General features: G+C 43.2%; 1 protein-coding gene across 1 annotated transcript; it reads left to right on the top strand.

Annotated features, from left to right (window-relative positions):
- The first annotated feature begins 9203 nt into the window (after positions 1–9203).
- EIF3F (eukaryotic translation initiation factor 3 subunit F) lies at positions 9204–15088 on the top strand. Its single transcript, XM_058029611.1, has 8 exons — positions 9204–9483; positions 9601–9671; positions 9797–9876; positions 10941–11078; positions 12149–12240; positions 12449–12585; positions 12722–12835; positions 13584–15088. The coding sequence occupies exons 1-8, from the start codon at positions 9204–9206 to the stop codon at positions 13659–13661; spliced, it is 990 nt and encodes a 329-aa protein (XP_057885594.1). The 3' UTR covers positions 13662–15088.

Genomic DNA, 15088 nt, shown 5'->3' with positions numbered 1-15088 from the left:
GAATTCATCATGAATACCCTGTTGTATATTGAAGCTATCACTAATGCTGCTCCCTTAAAAAGATTCAGCATACTGACAGAGCCTGAGCTCTCTGGTGGGGGTGTGTGACAGTGATGCTATATTGCCATTAGCTTTTAACACTCAAATATCCTAACAATCCCCTAAACTCTGAAAGTAGACTACAGTAGCTTGTCTTGAAAGTCAAGAAAGAAAAGCCCAGAAAAAAACCCCCCAAAACAATGAAAACCAAAAAGCAACAAAACCCTCCCCATAAAAACAGAATCTAAAGCCAAACCCAGGAATTATTGAAAGATTTGCAACAATATTACAAGCTTGGCATCATACTTCTGATGGTAAGACAGTAGCATGGCACCTTAGGCAAGAGAAAGATTTTAGGCTCAGGACAGCTACAAACAGAGCTGAAGGTGCTTCAGTCATGTTCATACCCAGAGCTTGCTACAAATTATATTCAGGATTCCCATTCTGTCCCCTAAAGGCATAGGTAAGCTGAGCCAAACCACTGACTATTCCTGATTTCTATCTGAACTGTAAACCCTTTGGAGCTATATATTCTTTTGTGCCTGTATAGCTCTATCTGAACAGAAATAATATATCAGTTTGCCAGAAATCCAGATCCCAGACTCAAAGCTACTGAAGCTTTAAGGTGCCATGACCCAAATTCTGCTTGCAAAGTGAGTTTCTTGCAAACTCCCTCTAGACTCCTAAATATAGTTCTGTTTCCAATGACATGATTCTATTTAATGCCTTCTGCATTTAAACCCATAATCCTTTAATAAGTTTGGGAGTATCTGAAGATTTAACAAAAAAACACACAACCCAACCAGAAAGCAGTTGGGCATCCCTGAAGTTGATAGTTTATTTGAGTAAGCCATAGGACAATAAAAGGCCAGACTGACCACAGTAATAACTCCCAATGCTGACTTGAAGAAATTAAAAGCAGGCCAGGAAGCTTAATTCTAAATGTGTTTTCAATTGATCTTTGTTCCTGACTGTGTTTAATGGTTAGCTGTTCAAGAAACCCTCTGGGGTTCTGCTGGTTGATTTCAAACTGGGAAACAACAAGCCGTACCACAGAGAGAGAGAGAGATGCTCTTCTTTTCAAGAGAGTAAATTTAAACACTGCTGAAAGGCCACATAATACTAGTCTCAGAAAAGCAAAAAAGAAAGATTTCTAGGCAGAGCTAGATAAGAGAAGGTGACAGGGCATGGTGAGGGATAGCTCCCATAAATGTACCATTGGCAGAAGGCAGCCTTGCTGGTAGCTACAGAAACAAATGAGTGGGATGATATTCAGTGGTGAATCAGCTTGGTTTTTATTCCAATGCAAAAAAAGATATGCAAAGGGATGTCATCCAGAATAGCAAATGGCAAATGCCAAATTTTTGAGAGAATTAGAACAGAAAATCCACATACAATCTAAAAACAGCTGTGGAAATTCTGAACTTCTCATGTTGAATTACACTGTAAAAGTTGTGAAGTTGTAGCTGCAATAGAAATTTAACTTTTCAAAATGGGCCTGGAAATCAAACCTGAACAGTCTAATTGAGTGTGCTTATGTACTCCCCTCTCTGCCACAATAACTCAAGTTGAACAGTGCTGTGAAGACCTGTGATTCAGCTGGAGTACTGGGCACTTGGAATCAACTCCTTGTTTGTGCAGACCAGTCCAACCAGCCTGATACAGTTTGCTCAGCCAATGCTGTATCATGCTTTCTGATGCAGAAAGGCAAATTGGCAATCAGAATATAGAAGGTGAATTCATATGTCAGTGCTCATGGTATTTGAAATCCAGACAGATTGGTTAGGACAGCATTTAGCAGAGAGTAACCCTTGCAAGGTTTGATACAAGATGAAATTAAATTTTGCTGCTGCACCTGAGATCTCAGCAGCATGAACTCATCTCAGCTGAAGAATTATTTCTTATTGGGAAACAGCATGGACACAAGACTGTTCTCCTTAGGCTAGTTGAAGACTTCTTCTCTTTCCAAAGTGCACAGGGTCTAAGCCAGGAAATGCCCTCTTCAGCTTCCTCAAAGGGTAAGGTCTTTCCCACCTTCCCTCAGAAAACTGCATATCCTACACATAAAATTATCCTCTACAGAATCATCAGTCATATTTCGCAGAAGTGGAAAACTGAGATTTAAAGGTTAAATTACTCCCCCAAAGTCAGTGGAACAGACAGGGGGATAATACTATCCTAATTGTTTTCAAGCACTTCACATTGTAAGAGCTAAAGCACTACCCAAAGTATGTCTCTGGCTTTTTTTTTCAGTTATATGGATGCCTTGCCTTAACATCACCCAAATGCCAGCAACAGAAATGCATCGGGCCTCAGGTCTCCCAGGATCCTACACAGAAACTGTTCCCTGGATTTTATTCCCACTGCTCCTTTCCAGCTCCTACTTCTATATGCAAATCATTATCTTCTTACCTTCTCTCCCTCACTGCCCACTTACTCATCCAACACATCATGATGCAGCTGCCTCAAACTGCAAGAGAGCTGTGAAGGGACAGAAAACACTGTTAGACCCTGGTGAAATACAAATCATAAGTATTCACAAAAATAACATTTTTGCCATTACACATCTTGGCAGGTCTCCCTCCACCATCAAATTAAATATCTATTTTCCATTCTAGTTACTTCACTTCTGCATGCAGATTTTGTCTCAAGACACCAAATCAAATGTTTGTGCTGAATGACACAGCAAACATTGCCAGTCTCAAAAGTCTTGTTCAACACTTTAGAGGACATATGCAATTTTGGTCTGGGCTGAAATGTACAGACAATGGTCATTTTGACCCATGCCAAAAAGGGCACCAAGGAAAAGGATTTGCTTACTGATAGGAGAAGTTGTAAAGTGATTGTATAAATACAAGGGACTGGAAAATGAAATTACCTTCCCAAAAAATATCACACTGACACATTAGCTGTTACAAGTGTTAGAAATTGTTAATATTTGAAATTTGCCTGCACAAGAACTTTCACACTTATCTCCTATCAGTGGCACTATGCATAATTTTATTTGGGTGTCAGGTATTACAGGACACAGCTCTTCTCTGTTACAAATGCTTTTAAGTCAAACACAGTAGCAGCAAGTTACCAGACAAAGGAACACTGTGTTTAAGGCTGCCTGCCAGAGATGACTTATTCAAGTTGATTACATGGAAAGGACAGTAGTACTGCCACACTTCTACCCCATACTCTCTGGGGAAGAAAAGAAGCCAAGAGTCATATCTAGGTTTCCTTCTGTTTTCACTGCATGGGGTAGGCAGAAATAATATAATGTAATGACACAAGGTTTGATCTTGCAGAGTAGTGCACCTAAGTGCTCTGCTAGGTCAATGCAAGCACATTCTACCTTAATTTTAAGTACAAGCAGTATATAAAATGCCTCTCGTTTGAAACTGACTCTGTCCATGATTTGAGTCAAAAGTAGAAAAGAATCATTATTTTAGATCATCAAGAAGCAGGATGTCTTGAGAGTTTGAGGAGCTCAGGCTCTTATCAAAAATCCAAACCACCTTTCATTTCCATATATTTCAGCAAAATTTGGGGTTATACTGTCATATTATCACATCTTAAGGTTGCATGGTCTTAATATCTGTAAGTAAATTTCTCCATAACATTCCTATATGAAATGAAGGTAGGATTTCATTAATTATGAGGAATCAAGGTACAATTGCAGTAAAATTAACAAATTCTACCTCATTGATTCAACCTTAATGAGGTAGAATTAAGAAATAAACTGCTGCGTGAAATACATGTAATAAACACTGGTGGGGAAAGCCGTATGCACCGATTCCCACTTACGCTGCTCACTTCAAAGGCGGCAGGGTGAATCCAGCAATGGATTAGCAGCGAGCGGCGGGCAGGCTGCGGAGCTGCGGCGGCTCCCACAGCCCCCGGTGCGGAACGGCCCCGCGGCTCCGGCCGGGCCCCGCGCGCCCTCTGGCGGCCAGCGCCGCGCAGCCCCCGGCAGCGGGAGCGGCTCTCGCCGGGGAAGGAGCGAATTCCCTCCGGCGGGCACGACAGGCAGCGCCTTCGGAAAGGTCTGTCTGCACCATAAAATACACTGCTGGCTGCGCTTTTATAGAATATTAGGACCAGCATTTTCAGCCAGGTAACACACCCAGGAAAAGACGGTGAACACACGACTGTACAGACTAACGGGAGAGGCATGGCATGAGACAACAGAAGACTCTTCCAGAATATTGCAGAATCATAGATTCATTTACATTGAAAAACACCTCTAAGAGGATCAAGTTCAACTGTTAACCCGTCACTGTCAAGTCCACCAGTAAGGCATTACCCCAAGTGCCACATCTACCCAGGCTACTTCCCTGATCCAATGTTTGACAAACATTTTGGTGAGTAAATTTCTTCTAATATCCAATCTAATCCTGCTGCAGCTTCAGGTTATTTCCACTTTCAGAATAAAAGCAATTAGCCATGGATCCCAGCACTATGCAGTGATTTACAAAATTACAACAAAAAACCCACCACCAAACCTACCTTCTCTTCTTGAAGAGCCTATTCCAAGTTTTTACTGATACATTCCCATTAAAGCCTGAGGGGTTACGGTGCTGCCACATCAAAAATCTGCCTTTCAAATCAAAATGCCCTTTACTGCAGTTTTTAAAGGTAGCTCACCCTTTTTTTTTTTTTTTTTGGCAGCTCTCTCATTGGAAGCAGTGGAACTCTACATGCAGGAACTAAATAAAAGCAGCTAAAGAAATAGGTTTTGGGACATATGACAATTAAAAAATTTCAACACTTCTCTGAGCCAAATATCTGTACCATTTGGGGTTTAGGATACTTTATTTCCATAGCCATTCTTCAGTGAGTATGTGTTTCTATTTTCCCTTCCTCACTAAGTATAAAACTCCAACCATGAAAGTATCTGTTGCCAGCCTATGGGCATTGCTGTCTGTTAGTTTTCACTGCAAGTTTTGTTATTTATATATTATTATATATTATTTATATAGCAACTAAAAAGCCCCAAGCAGCCCCCAGTGTGCTATTTCTGATCACCTAATGACAACTTCCATGGCCACTCTAACTTTAGCAAAGGTATATTCTTTTATCTATATGGTATGCAATCGACACTATGCCCCATTGTTTTTAGATGGTATTTGGATTTTCACTTTAAGCATTACCTCAGTAGTCCTATGTGTCAGTGTTATTTCTCTGATAATTAAGGCAGCCCCATAAAACATTAAACAAAAGCAGAAAAGGGCCTGAATCCTTTTTGCTGAAATGATGAGGCTGAGTCAGCCAATGCATTGCACTGGGAGCTGGTGGCTGTCAACAGCTGTCTTTCATCCACTGGTAATCTCAGATGCATCAGTATCTAAGATATCTGATGAAGAATAAGTAAGTAAGGGAGCTATTATCTTTTTTGAATAGGAAAAAAACAAAGACAACCCCCAAAGAAACAAACCAATCCCTCACAACCCAGAACCTGAAACCATTGCCCATGACTGCATCATGTACAAATCCTGGATAGATTTATAATGGATCCTTGCATGGCTTAACCCAGGCAGCAGCCAAGCAGTGCCCAGCCTCTCACTCACAGCTCCAACAGTGGGATCAGAGAGAGAATCAGAAGGGTAAGAGCTGGAACACTCATGGGTTGAGATACAGTTCAATAGGGAAAGCAAAAGCCATCCACACAAGCAAAACAGAACAAGGAATTAATTCACTGCTTCCCATGGACAGGCAGGTGTTATGAAGATGAGTAATGCAGAGTCTCCAGGCAGGTGCAAGAGAGAGCCCTTTATTGCAAAACCCAGGCCTTTTTAAGCAGTTAGCCCCTTATCAGCTACCTTCCATTTAAGCACAACAAATGTAATTCAACCAGCAGTCATAAGCCAAAATATGAGCACATAATGGCTGCATAACTTGTTTTTCTGCCTCCAATTCAGCTGAGTCACTTTCCCATAGTCCTTTCCTACTTAGCCAAGTAGCAGGCCTGAGGCACAGTTTTACAAGGCTAACAAGGCCCTTCTTTTATTAAGGCTTTACCTGCAACAGGCAGGTGTGCAGCCACCTTCAGGGAGCAGGACCCCATCACCTGTACCCATTTTTTGGGAAGACAACAAAACATCACTCCCAACATCCCCCACTTCATGTATTGAGCATGATGTCATATGGTCTGGAATACCCCTTTGGTCAGTTTGTGTCACCTGACTGTGTCTTCTTCCAACCTTGTAGACAGAATGTACAGCAAGAAACTGTTCTTATAATAAAGGAATAAAGAAAACCATTAAATCCCATGACACTAGCCAGATAAAACTGATTCCTGAAATGATGAATCAAATCAATTGTACATATTCCACTTTACCTGTAACGCAATATAACAAATTTCCCCTAGAGCAAGAAATTATCTTAATTTCAGTAATAAAAGCAAGATAAGAAGATGGCTACTAATAAAGAAATTATACATCACCAGTGAAAGTGCAGCTGACATGACAGCAAATGCAATAATAACGACTCAGTCACAATCAAGGACTACAAAGAGAAATATTACAAGAGCAGAGCTTGGAAATAATTATATTCATCATTGAAATCAGATGCAAGGAAACCTAGCAAGGGACACTAAAATCAGAAGGCCTTGAGTTACCATGCTGATCCATGTACACATGGGAACGCGTTTTCAGTGTCCCTCTAGGCTGACAGATTCTACTGCAGTGGTGTAGTAGCTGAACATCTTAATCCTATCAGTAGATATATGTCAGGTTTTTATCAATAGGCACCATTGATAAGTGTATCTACCCTCCTCTAAAAGTTGCTATCATCTTATTGCAGGGGTTCCATGCTGTTGTCTCCTTATCACAAAAGTCTCATATCTTCTTGGTGTTTTCTCCTGGGCAGCTCCTTTCTTCTTCCTCACAAAGCAGCCAACTGACTCCAGTTCCCCTCTCACCCAGCCACCCCACTCTTTTATAGCACTCTTCTTCTCATTGGTTACACCTGCAGCCTGTTAAAGTCAGGCCTGCTCCTAATCTTTACTAATTGGCCCAGCTGCAACTCCTTAGGGGTAAGATTACTTTCTACACCATCTTTATTTTCTTATATTCTATCCCCCTACAAAAAGTAACCTGATACTTTGTGAAACACTATTAATTATAAAGGTCTTCATTTTTCAGCAGTCATTTAGCAAGGAAAGAACAGTTTTATAGCTTGGACAAATCTTCTCCATGCATGATCACATGATTGATCTTCTTATCATTAGATTTATACAATCTTTGTACTGAGTGGGCTTTGTATGAGCCAGCCACTGATCTTGTACTTTTGAGATACAGGCTATCCATCTTCACTAACTACATACACTCTCTGAGACCCTGTGCAGCAACTGGACATCAACTGATTAAAAGAAGGTTATCACAGTTGCCAGATTTGAAGCCCAACTGCTGCTTCATATTAAGTTGCCCAATTTTAAGGTGAAAGCATAAAGTATAATGGGCTCTTACAGAGCCTTGCTTGCTCCATATGACTCTGCAGCTGACTATGTCAAGTTAAGCACCAAGCCCAGTTTGATGCAAGCAAGAATGAGATCAAACAGCTACTCTCTAACAAGAACACCTCACACATTAGACTCCTCAATGACACATCAAAGCTCTGGGAAGAGAAACGTTTTAAAGCTTTATGCAATTGCACCCAGCCACACCTACAAGAAATGAAGGCTGCACAGAGAAAGCCTAAGAATAGGAGATTGAGTTTTTACTGGTACACAGACCTGGAAGTGCTTTTATGAAGAGATAAAATCTGTTCATGCTCCCATACATTAGCTCTGCTTTGTAGTTTTGAAAGGTGTTTCCCACTTACATAAGAGAATCAGACTGCTTCCACATAGGCAGAACCTGTGATGCTTTTATTGAGCTGCTTCTTTTATACTCGGGAGCCTTCTTCAATGACATAACTGAAACTGCTCATTTACTGATGACGTTCAGGCCTCAACTAATGAAGCAGAGAAAACTCCAGAAGCCATCTGTCATGATAAAATGGTTAACAAAGAGAAAGTAAATTTGGAAAGAATCCAGTCCCCTTAGCAGCTATTGAAAGCATATATGTTTCATTTCACAGAATATCTTCGGGTGGAAGGGACCCACTGGTCCAGGAGTCACACCATGTGCCTGGGAGCAGTGTTCAAACACTTTTTGAGCTCCATCAGGCCGGTGCTGTGACCACTTCCCTGGCGACCCTGTTCCCTGTTCCAACCACCCTCTGGGTGAAGAGCCTTTTTCTAACATCCAATTAAATCTCCCTGACACATTTTCAGGCCGTTCCCCTGGCTCCGTCAGTGCCACCACAGACATCAGTGCCTGTTCCCCCGCCTCCCCTCACGAGGGAAGAGGCTGCGGGCTGCGATGAGGTTTCACCACCTCAGCGATTCCTGCCCCACCCGCACAGCTGCGCTGCTCGGGACCGAACCCACGGGCACCACAAGGGACAGGCAAGTCATCCAGTAAGTGAATTTGCTGGGCAGTCACTAAACCTTGGATAGGGACAACCAGCATTTCCTCTCGACAGAATACTTGACAACCACTTATTCTTCTATTGAGGCAATAAAGACTAACAGCACTTGCTCGTCTCACAGAACCAAGGCTCCAAGGGGTGCATAGCCCCACATCCAGCACTACTGGAGCACCTTCCCGGGCGCCGCACCGCCCAGCTGCGTTTGCAGCGCCACCACCTGAGAGTCCCGGCCGCCTGCGCCCTCACGGCGCCCCGAGCCAGCGGCCCTGCCGTGCCCGGCCCGCCCGCACGAGGGCGCTCACCCGGCCCGGCCAGGGGAGCGCGGCACAGCACGCCACACCAGGCGCGACCCCGCTGCCTACTACGCAACGCTGAGTGGCATCTCCGCAGCCAATAAACGGCCTTAAAGACGGGCGGGGAGGGCGCTGCTGACCAATAGGAGAGCGGAGAGCGGGGAGGCGGGGAATACGAGAGCCCAATTGAGAAACTTTCCGGCCCCGGGAGGGTGGGAACAAGAGTAAGGCTCAGTCACAGACGGTGCGCGCTTCCTCCAATCAGAACGTCTCTCCTCATTGCCCGTTCTGGATTGGCTAACAGATAGCCTCAGCTCGCCCGTGTCACCAATAGAAAAGCAGCGCTGCATGACAGACGTTCGGCTCAGCCAATTACTGTAGGTACGAAGGACCCAGCCTCTCTCTTGCAAAATGGCGGCCACAGCTCCCAGTGCGGCTCCTCCCGCGGCCGCTCCGCCGCAGAGTCCGACGGCGGCTCCCCCCGCCCCGGCTGGGAGCGCTCCTCCCGCGGCCGCGCCGACTCCGCCGGCCGCGCCGGCCCCGCCACCCGCCGCGCCACTGTCAGCCGCGCTCTCGGGCCCCTTCCCCGGCGGCCGCGTGGTGCGGCTGCACCCGGTTGTGCTCGCCTCCATCGTGGACAGCTTCGAGCGGCGCAACGAGGGCGCGGCGCGGGTGATCGGGACGCTGCTGGGTGAGAGCCGCCGCCCTGCCCTGCCCTGCCCTGCCCGCCGCGGCCTCAGGGGCAGCACCCGCCCCCCCGCGGCGCCCCCTTACCCGCTGTCCTCCCTCCCTTCCTCTCGCCCCGCAGGCACCGTGGACAAGCACTCGGTGGAGGTCACCAACTGCTTCTCCGTCCCGCACAACGAGTCCGAGGATGAGGTACGGAGGCGGCCCAGGCGGAGCCGGGCTTCTCTCGGCGGGGCGCGACCCCCGCTGCTGCCGGCCGGTGCCCGTGTTGCCCTCCGGGCTAAGCACCCCGTAACCGGCTGTCTCCCGTTCCGCAGGTGGCTGTGGATATGGAATTTGCCAAAAACATGTATGAGCTGCACAAGAAAGTGTCTCCTAGCGAGATCATCTTGGGCTGGTAAGTTGTCCTTCTGCAAGAACATGCAGGTCGTTCTGTTGATTCCTTAAACTACTTAAAATACATAATTCACTTTGTCACAGATGGAAAAGCAGAAGCACTAATGCCCGTGACAGTCATACCTTGCAACTCTTGTTACACAGTCAGTGGTAAAGCTCCTGAAGCTCATGAAAAGAAGAGACAGTATTGGAGACTTAAAGGGTTGGGTTTTGTTTATGTCTAGCAAGGTACCACAGAGGAGTGATGTGTTAGAGAATGTGTGTCCAGCTTTGTTAGAAGAGCTTACTTCCTGTAATACAACCTATACCATGGAACTTAACTGGTTAGAAAGAAGGGAGAATACAAAAGAGGCTTTTAATGTACCAAAGGTGTCAGGAGGAAACACTGATACCAGTTTGAGTACTTAGTTCTCTGCTGGAAGTAACCTGTGTGTGGGATGTAAAGCAAGATCAGTTCAGTGTTACGGGAACAGAGTCTGTATCTGTGTGGCACAGTGTGTTTGTCGCTCTTTTCATGCCTGCAAAATGGCTTCATTTTGTTTTTGTGTAACAAGCTTCCTCAACAGCCTTCTAATGGCACAGCAGAGTACAGCTCCAGTGACAGGAGCTTGCCTGGATGCTAATTGTAGAGCAGTTAAAAGAGCTAGATTAACAAGTTAGACCTCCTGCAGAGGGATGTGTGATTTGTGGATGAGAAAATTTGTCCAAGTTTGTTTGGTATGCTTTGACTTACATAGATGGAAAAAGCTGGTCTAGAACACAGTGGCACGTAACTGAATATTGGGTCTGATGTGAATTGACTGATGTTTTATGGCTGGTACTGCAACATTGGCCCTGTGCATATTTTGGACATGGGTGTGCTCAGCCTGTGATTCCTACAATTTTAGGGACAAGTGGCCATAAAGTAAAAAATCCTCAGTTAAAACACTTCTGTTTAGTATGCTGCTACATCTCAGTCTTTGGAAATCGGTGGTTTAGGATACAAACCTGTTAAATACCAACAGTATAAAACAATGGGCACTTGGATGTTGGAAGGATGGCTCTTCACCATGTGTTCTTTTAAAGGTATGCAACAGGGCACGACATCACGGAGCACTCAGTCCTGATCCATGAGTATTACAGCAGGGAGGCTCACAATCCAATCCACCTCACCGTGGACACGAGTCTCCAGAATTCACGCATGAGCATCAAAGCCTATGTCAGGTACTCAGGGATTTCTGGGAGGGCAGCAGTCTGAGTTACTGAGAGATGCCCCATCAGGATAACAAGGAATGTAGTGGGGTGCAGTGTCCTTTCTTGGACAATATTGTGCAGTAGTTAAACATAGTGGTGAGCCTGGGATCATGGCTTACTTCTCATTGGAATATCTTGACCATTGTATATAGGCTTAAAGATTTCATTCATTGGAACCTCGTTGGGTTGGGGAATCATGACTTAATTTACAATTTTCAGAACATCTTTGGGATATTTCACAGGGTTCACACAGCTGGCAGTAATGTCGCTAACTTCCATTACACTGACTGAATGCTAGCCTGTAGGCACAGGGCTTTATTGCTTGGCAGTGCACTTATACAAGTTGGAGGATAAATGTGGTTAAAACAATTCAAACAGCATCTTCTTGATGGGTCTTTATTTCCCTTAACCCCCGTCATTCTTACCAATTAACAATGGAGGTTAAATAATAAGAAATCAAACTCTTCCACCTCACTGAATTCCTCCCACTATTGGCTGAGGAGCTCTGCTCTGTAAGGAAAAAACCATTTTCTTTGTAGAGAAAGTACTGCTTCTTGACTGTGCATCTTTAAAATGGGAACTGTTCCATGAGATCTTATTTAAAGCCTAAATGGACTTCAAGTACTTAGAATAATAGCTATAATAAAGGTGTTGAGAGTCCTTTGTACTTGAATTTTGTCATATTGCTCATTGTTTCAGTCATTTCTTAAAGCGTGAAGTATTTCAGGATGGAAGAGCACTTTCTCTAAAAGCAAGAAGGAACTCTGCTTAAGATGATAGTTCTTCATGCATTCATGGTGATGTCAAACCAGCTAGGAGTATTCTTGGATGAAAAAGAACAATTAATAGCATGCCAGAACTGGTTTCCTGTCCTCAGTTATCCTTGGGTCTTAAAATTGCTGATTTTGGTGAGAATGAGTAATGTACTCATGTTTATGCTTTAGTGCTAACAGAGATCTTTAAGATGGAAATCTCTTCCTTCCTCCCTTATATGTGTCCTTGCTGAAAACGTTTTGTTGTTCTCTTTTTTTTTCCCCTAGTGCCCCGATGGGAGTCCCTGGTAAAACCATGGGCGTGATGTTCACACCACTAACAGTGAAATACGTTTATTATGATACAGAGCGGATAGGAGGTGAATGCTTTCTTCCTGTTTTGGTTATAACCATTGCTGTGACAATGTTCAAATGTTTCTTTTACCTGGTAAAACTGCTGTTCTGGGAATTTTACTGGTAATCAGACTGTCTTGCTGAAGCTGACCTAGAAAATCTGTAACAAGTTAAGGGTTTAAACTGGTATCTGTGGCAGTCAGTTTTTTTCACTGATCCTCCTTTTGCTTTCAGTGGATCTTATAATGAAGACCTGCTTTAGCCCCAACAGAGTGATTGGCTTGTCCAGTGACTTGCAGCAGGTGGGGTCAGCCTCAGCCAGGATCCAGGACACCCTGACCATGGTGCTGCAGTACGCCGAGGACGTGCTGGTAAGGCCAGCTTCTGTCAGCCAGGAAAAAAGGCTGATGTTAACTTGTGCATCTGGGTTTTCTCTTTATTATTTCTCTTTCTGGGCCATAAACTTTGAGTTCCACTTATGCTGAAGTGTGTTTTTCTTTTGCTTAGTCTGGCAAAGTGGCTGCTGACAACACTGTCGGGCGCTTCCTGATGGATCTTATTAACCAGGTGCCAAAGATTTCACCAGAGGACTTTGAGACCATGTTGAACAGCAATATCAATGTAAGATCTTAATTTATTTCTTCTGTGGCTTGCTAGCAATTTGGAAAGTTTTTTATACAGACATAAATTTGTCTATGATCTATCTTTTCATACAACATGCTAATAGCTAATTTAGCTTTTTTATTGTCAGTAATTTGCTGTTTTAAGGGCTGAGGGTGGATAAAGAAGCTCAGCATAATCTTGCAAGCAAATGCAGATAAAAGTATTCATTTTTAAGGACTTAGGAATTTTGCAAGCCATCTGAAAACCAGTGCCAATTCTTCTTTCATATTGGTTGGACAGTATGAATTACAAAACTTTAAAAAAATTATTTCAGCAATAATGGGTGACTTGCCAGATTCTTTTGCCTGAGCTAGAGTTCTGTCTCTTTGCATATCACTTGCAAACACGAACAGGGTTTTAGCACGCTACCTGATTTCTCTAACAGATTTTTAGAAAACTTAAGGTTTTGAATGTGTTGTTCACCCACAGTCTGTAAGACCAGAACTAATTTTTAATTTTTATTATACCCTTTGACTTCTCTGGTTAACATGGGTGAACTCAGAGTTAAAATTTCACAAGCAGTGTTTCATATGCCAGTAATACCAAAAGCTTCCTGCAAGAGAAGCATTCCTCAGGGTAGGACTTTCAGGACTAACAATATTTTTTGTAGCTGATTTTAAAATGCTTTACAGATGTTAAAAAATCAGCTAATAAGCTATAATTTGTTAATATTTCTGATCACTTTTTTTTTTCCCTTCCTTTTCAGGACCTACTGATGGTAACCTACTTGGCAAATCTCACACAGTCACAGATTGCTCTCAATGAAAAACTTCTGAGTTTATAAAGAAACTTTTGCCACCCTACACTTTAAGGAGCCTGAAGAATGAGCAGATACACTTTTCTGTGGTGTTAGAAATTTCCTTGGACTGTAATTTAATGACCTACATGACTTGGTTTACATCGTTATTTCCATTGCTCTGAAAAGCCCCTAACATGTTTTAAGAAATGAATGGGAGCAGCTGCCGTTCAGTTGAGCCTGGTATTTTAAAATGAATAAGAGAATCTTATGTCTTGTGGATTTGTCTACTTGTATAACAAAATACAGCTTTATTGCAAGAATGTATTTGGAATAAAAGTTCCATTGCAGTGGCAACAATGGCTTCTGTCCAGAAAAAAACTTTCTCATTTATTGTGTAATGAATCCATTCTTGAAAGAGGGTGGGGGGTAAGGTGGCATCAGGAAAGAAAGAGTGGATGGGAATGAAGTCCAGTTCTTTGCAGGTTTTCTTCCAACTGCTAAAGCACACAAAGTGTGGAGGTTTGTGTTGCATATAATATGCCTTACCATGAAGGACTGCAGAATAGTCTCTGGTTTATCAGTGGTGCTGTGTATATCCCTTCAGCAAGGTACTGACAGACTACAAGACAGTAAATTCAGCTTATGGTATCACTTCTATGCATATAATTATTTTCTGATTATTTGGGAAAGGAGGTAAAGGTCAATAGCATTAGCCCCTTGTAAAGGGGGAGTTCAGGGAATTAAAGCCAGCAATTGAGTTCATGGTATAAGAGTTTGAAAAGCATTTGTGGCTAAACAAGCTTGGCTACTGGAGCTTCCATCTTTGCCAAAGAAGAAAAGGACAGCAAAATGACAATCCATGAGATTTGAGGTTAAAAGTTGGGTGTTGCCAAATAGGAATTTTATGTTTCATAATGCTGTACTGCTGCTAAAATGTGAAGAGAAACCCCATTTTCTCCCCCAAGATAAGTTTCATGTTAAGTAAGTTCCAGCTGGAAGAAAGCCAATACAAATATCAGCTGTAACTTTGCACGGTCTCTGCCAATACCATTACCTTTAGAAGCTGTCTTACAGTTCAGCTGTACTGAGGGGGTACTCTGCTTTAGCAGAGTTAAAGCATCCCTCTTCTACCACAAAACTGTTCCCACCTTACTAGGGACTGTATCTAGTTTGGTGAATGAATTTGAAATTGAAGTATGCAAAGAGAGTGTTCTCCAAAACTGGTAATTTGCCAGCTAAATCCAAGAATAAGTCTCAGATTACAAATCTAGAGATCCCATATTGGTTGGTACAATTTAGAGAGTTCCCCCAGTGACTCAATGCTAAATTCTAAGTTCTAATTGCAAGGTCAATGTAAATGAAAAGTGAAGGTCCAGCAAAGATCCTAATTGAAAATGTTATTTGTGAGCATTAAATAAGTATTAGAACTCAACTCAGTTTTTTATTAGTCTGAATAAAAATGTTTTGCATTC

The sequence above is a fragment of the Melospiza georgiana genome, chromosome 8, assembly GCF_028018845.1.
Source record: "Melospiza georgiana isolate bMelGeo1 chromosome 8, bMelGeo1.pri, whole genome shotgun sequence".
NCBI lineage: Eukaryota > Metazoa > Chordata > Aves > Passeriformes > Passerellidae > Melospiza > Melospiza georgiana.
The sequence above is the reverse complement of the archived record's forward strand: the minus strand, read 5'-3'. Positions and strand labels throughout refer to the sequence as shown.

Bases quoted from the DNA above. Each gene is read 5' to 3' on its own strand.
- EIF3F (XM_058029611.1), top strand. From the start codon at position 9,204: ATGGCGGCCACAGCTCCCAGTGCGGCTCCTCCCGCGGCCGCTCCGCCG. The intron at 9,672-9,796 runs GTACGGAGGCGG...CCCGTTCCGCAG, and splicing joins ACAACGAGTCCGAGGATGAG to GTGGCTGTGGATATGGAATT. The intron at 11,079-12,148 runs GTACTCAGGGAT...TTTTTCCCCTAG, and splicing joins AGCATCAAAGCCTATGTCAG to TGCCCCGATGGGAGTCCCTG.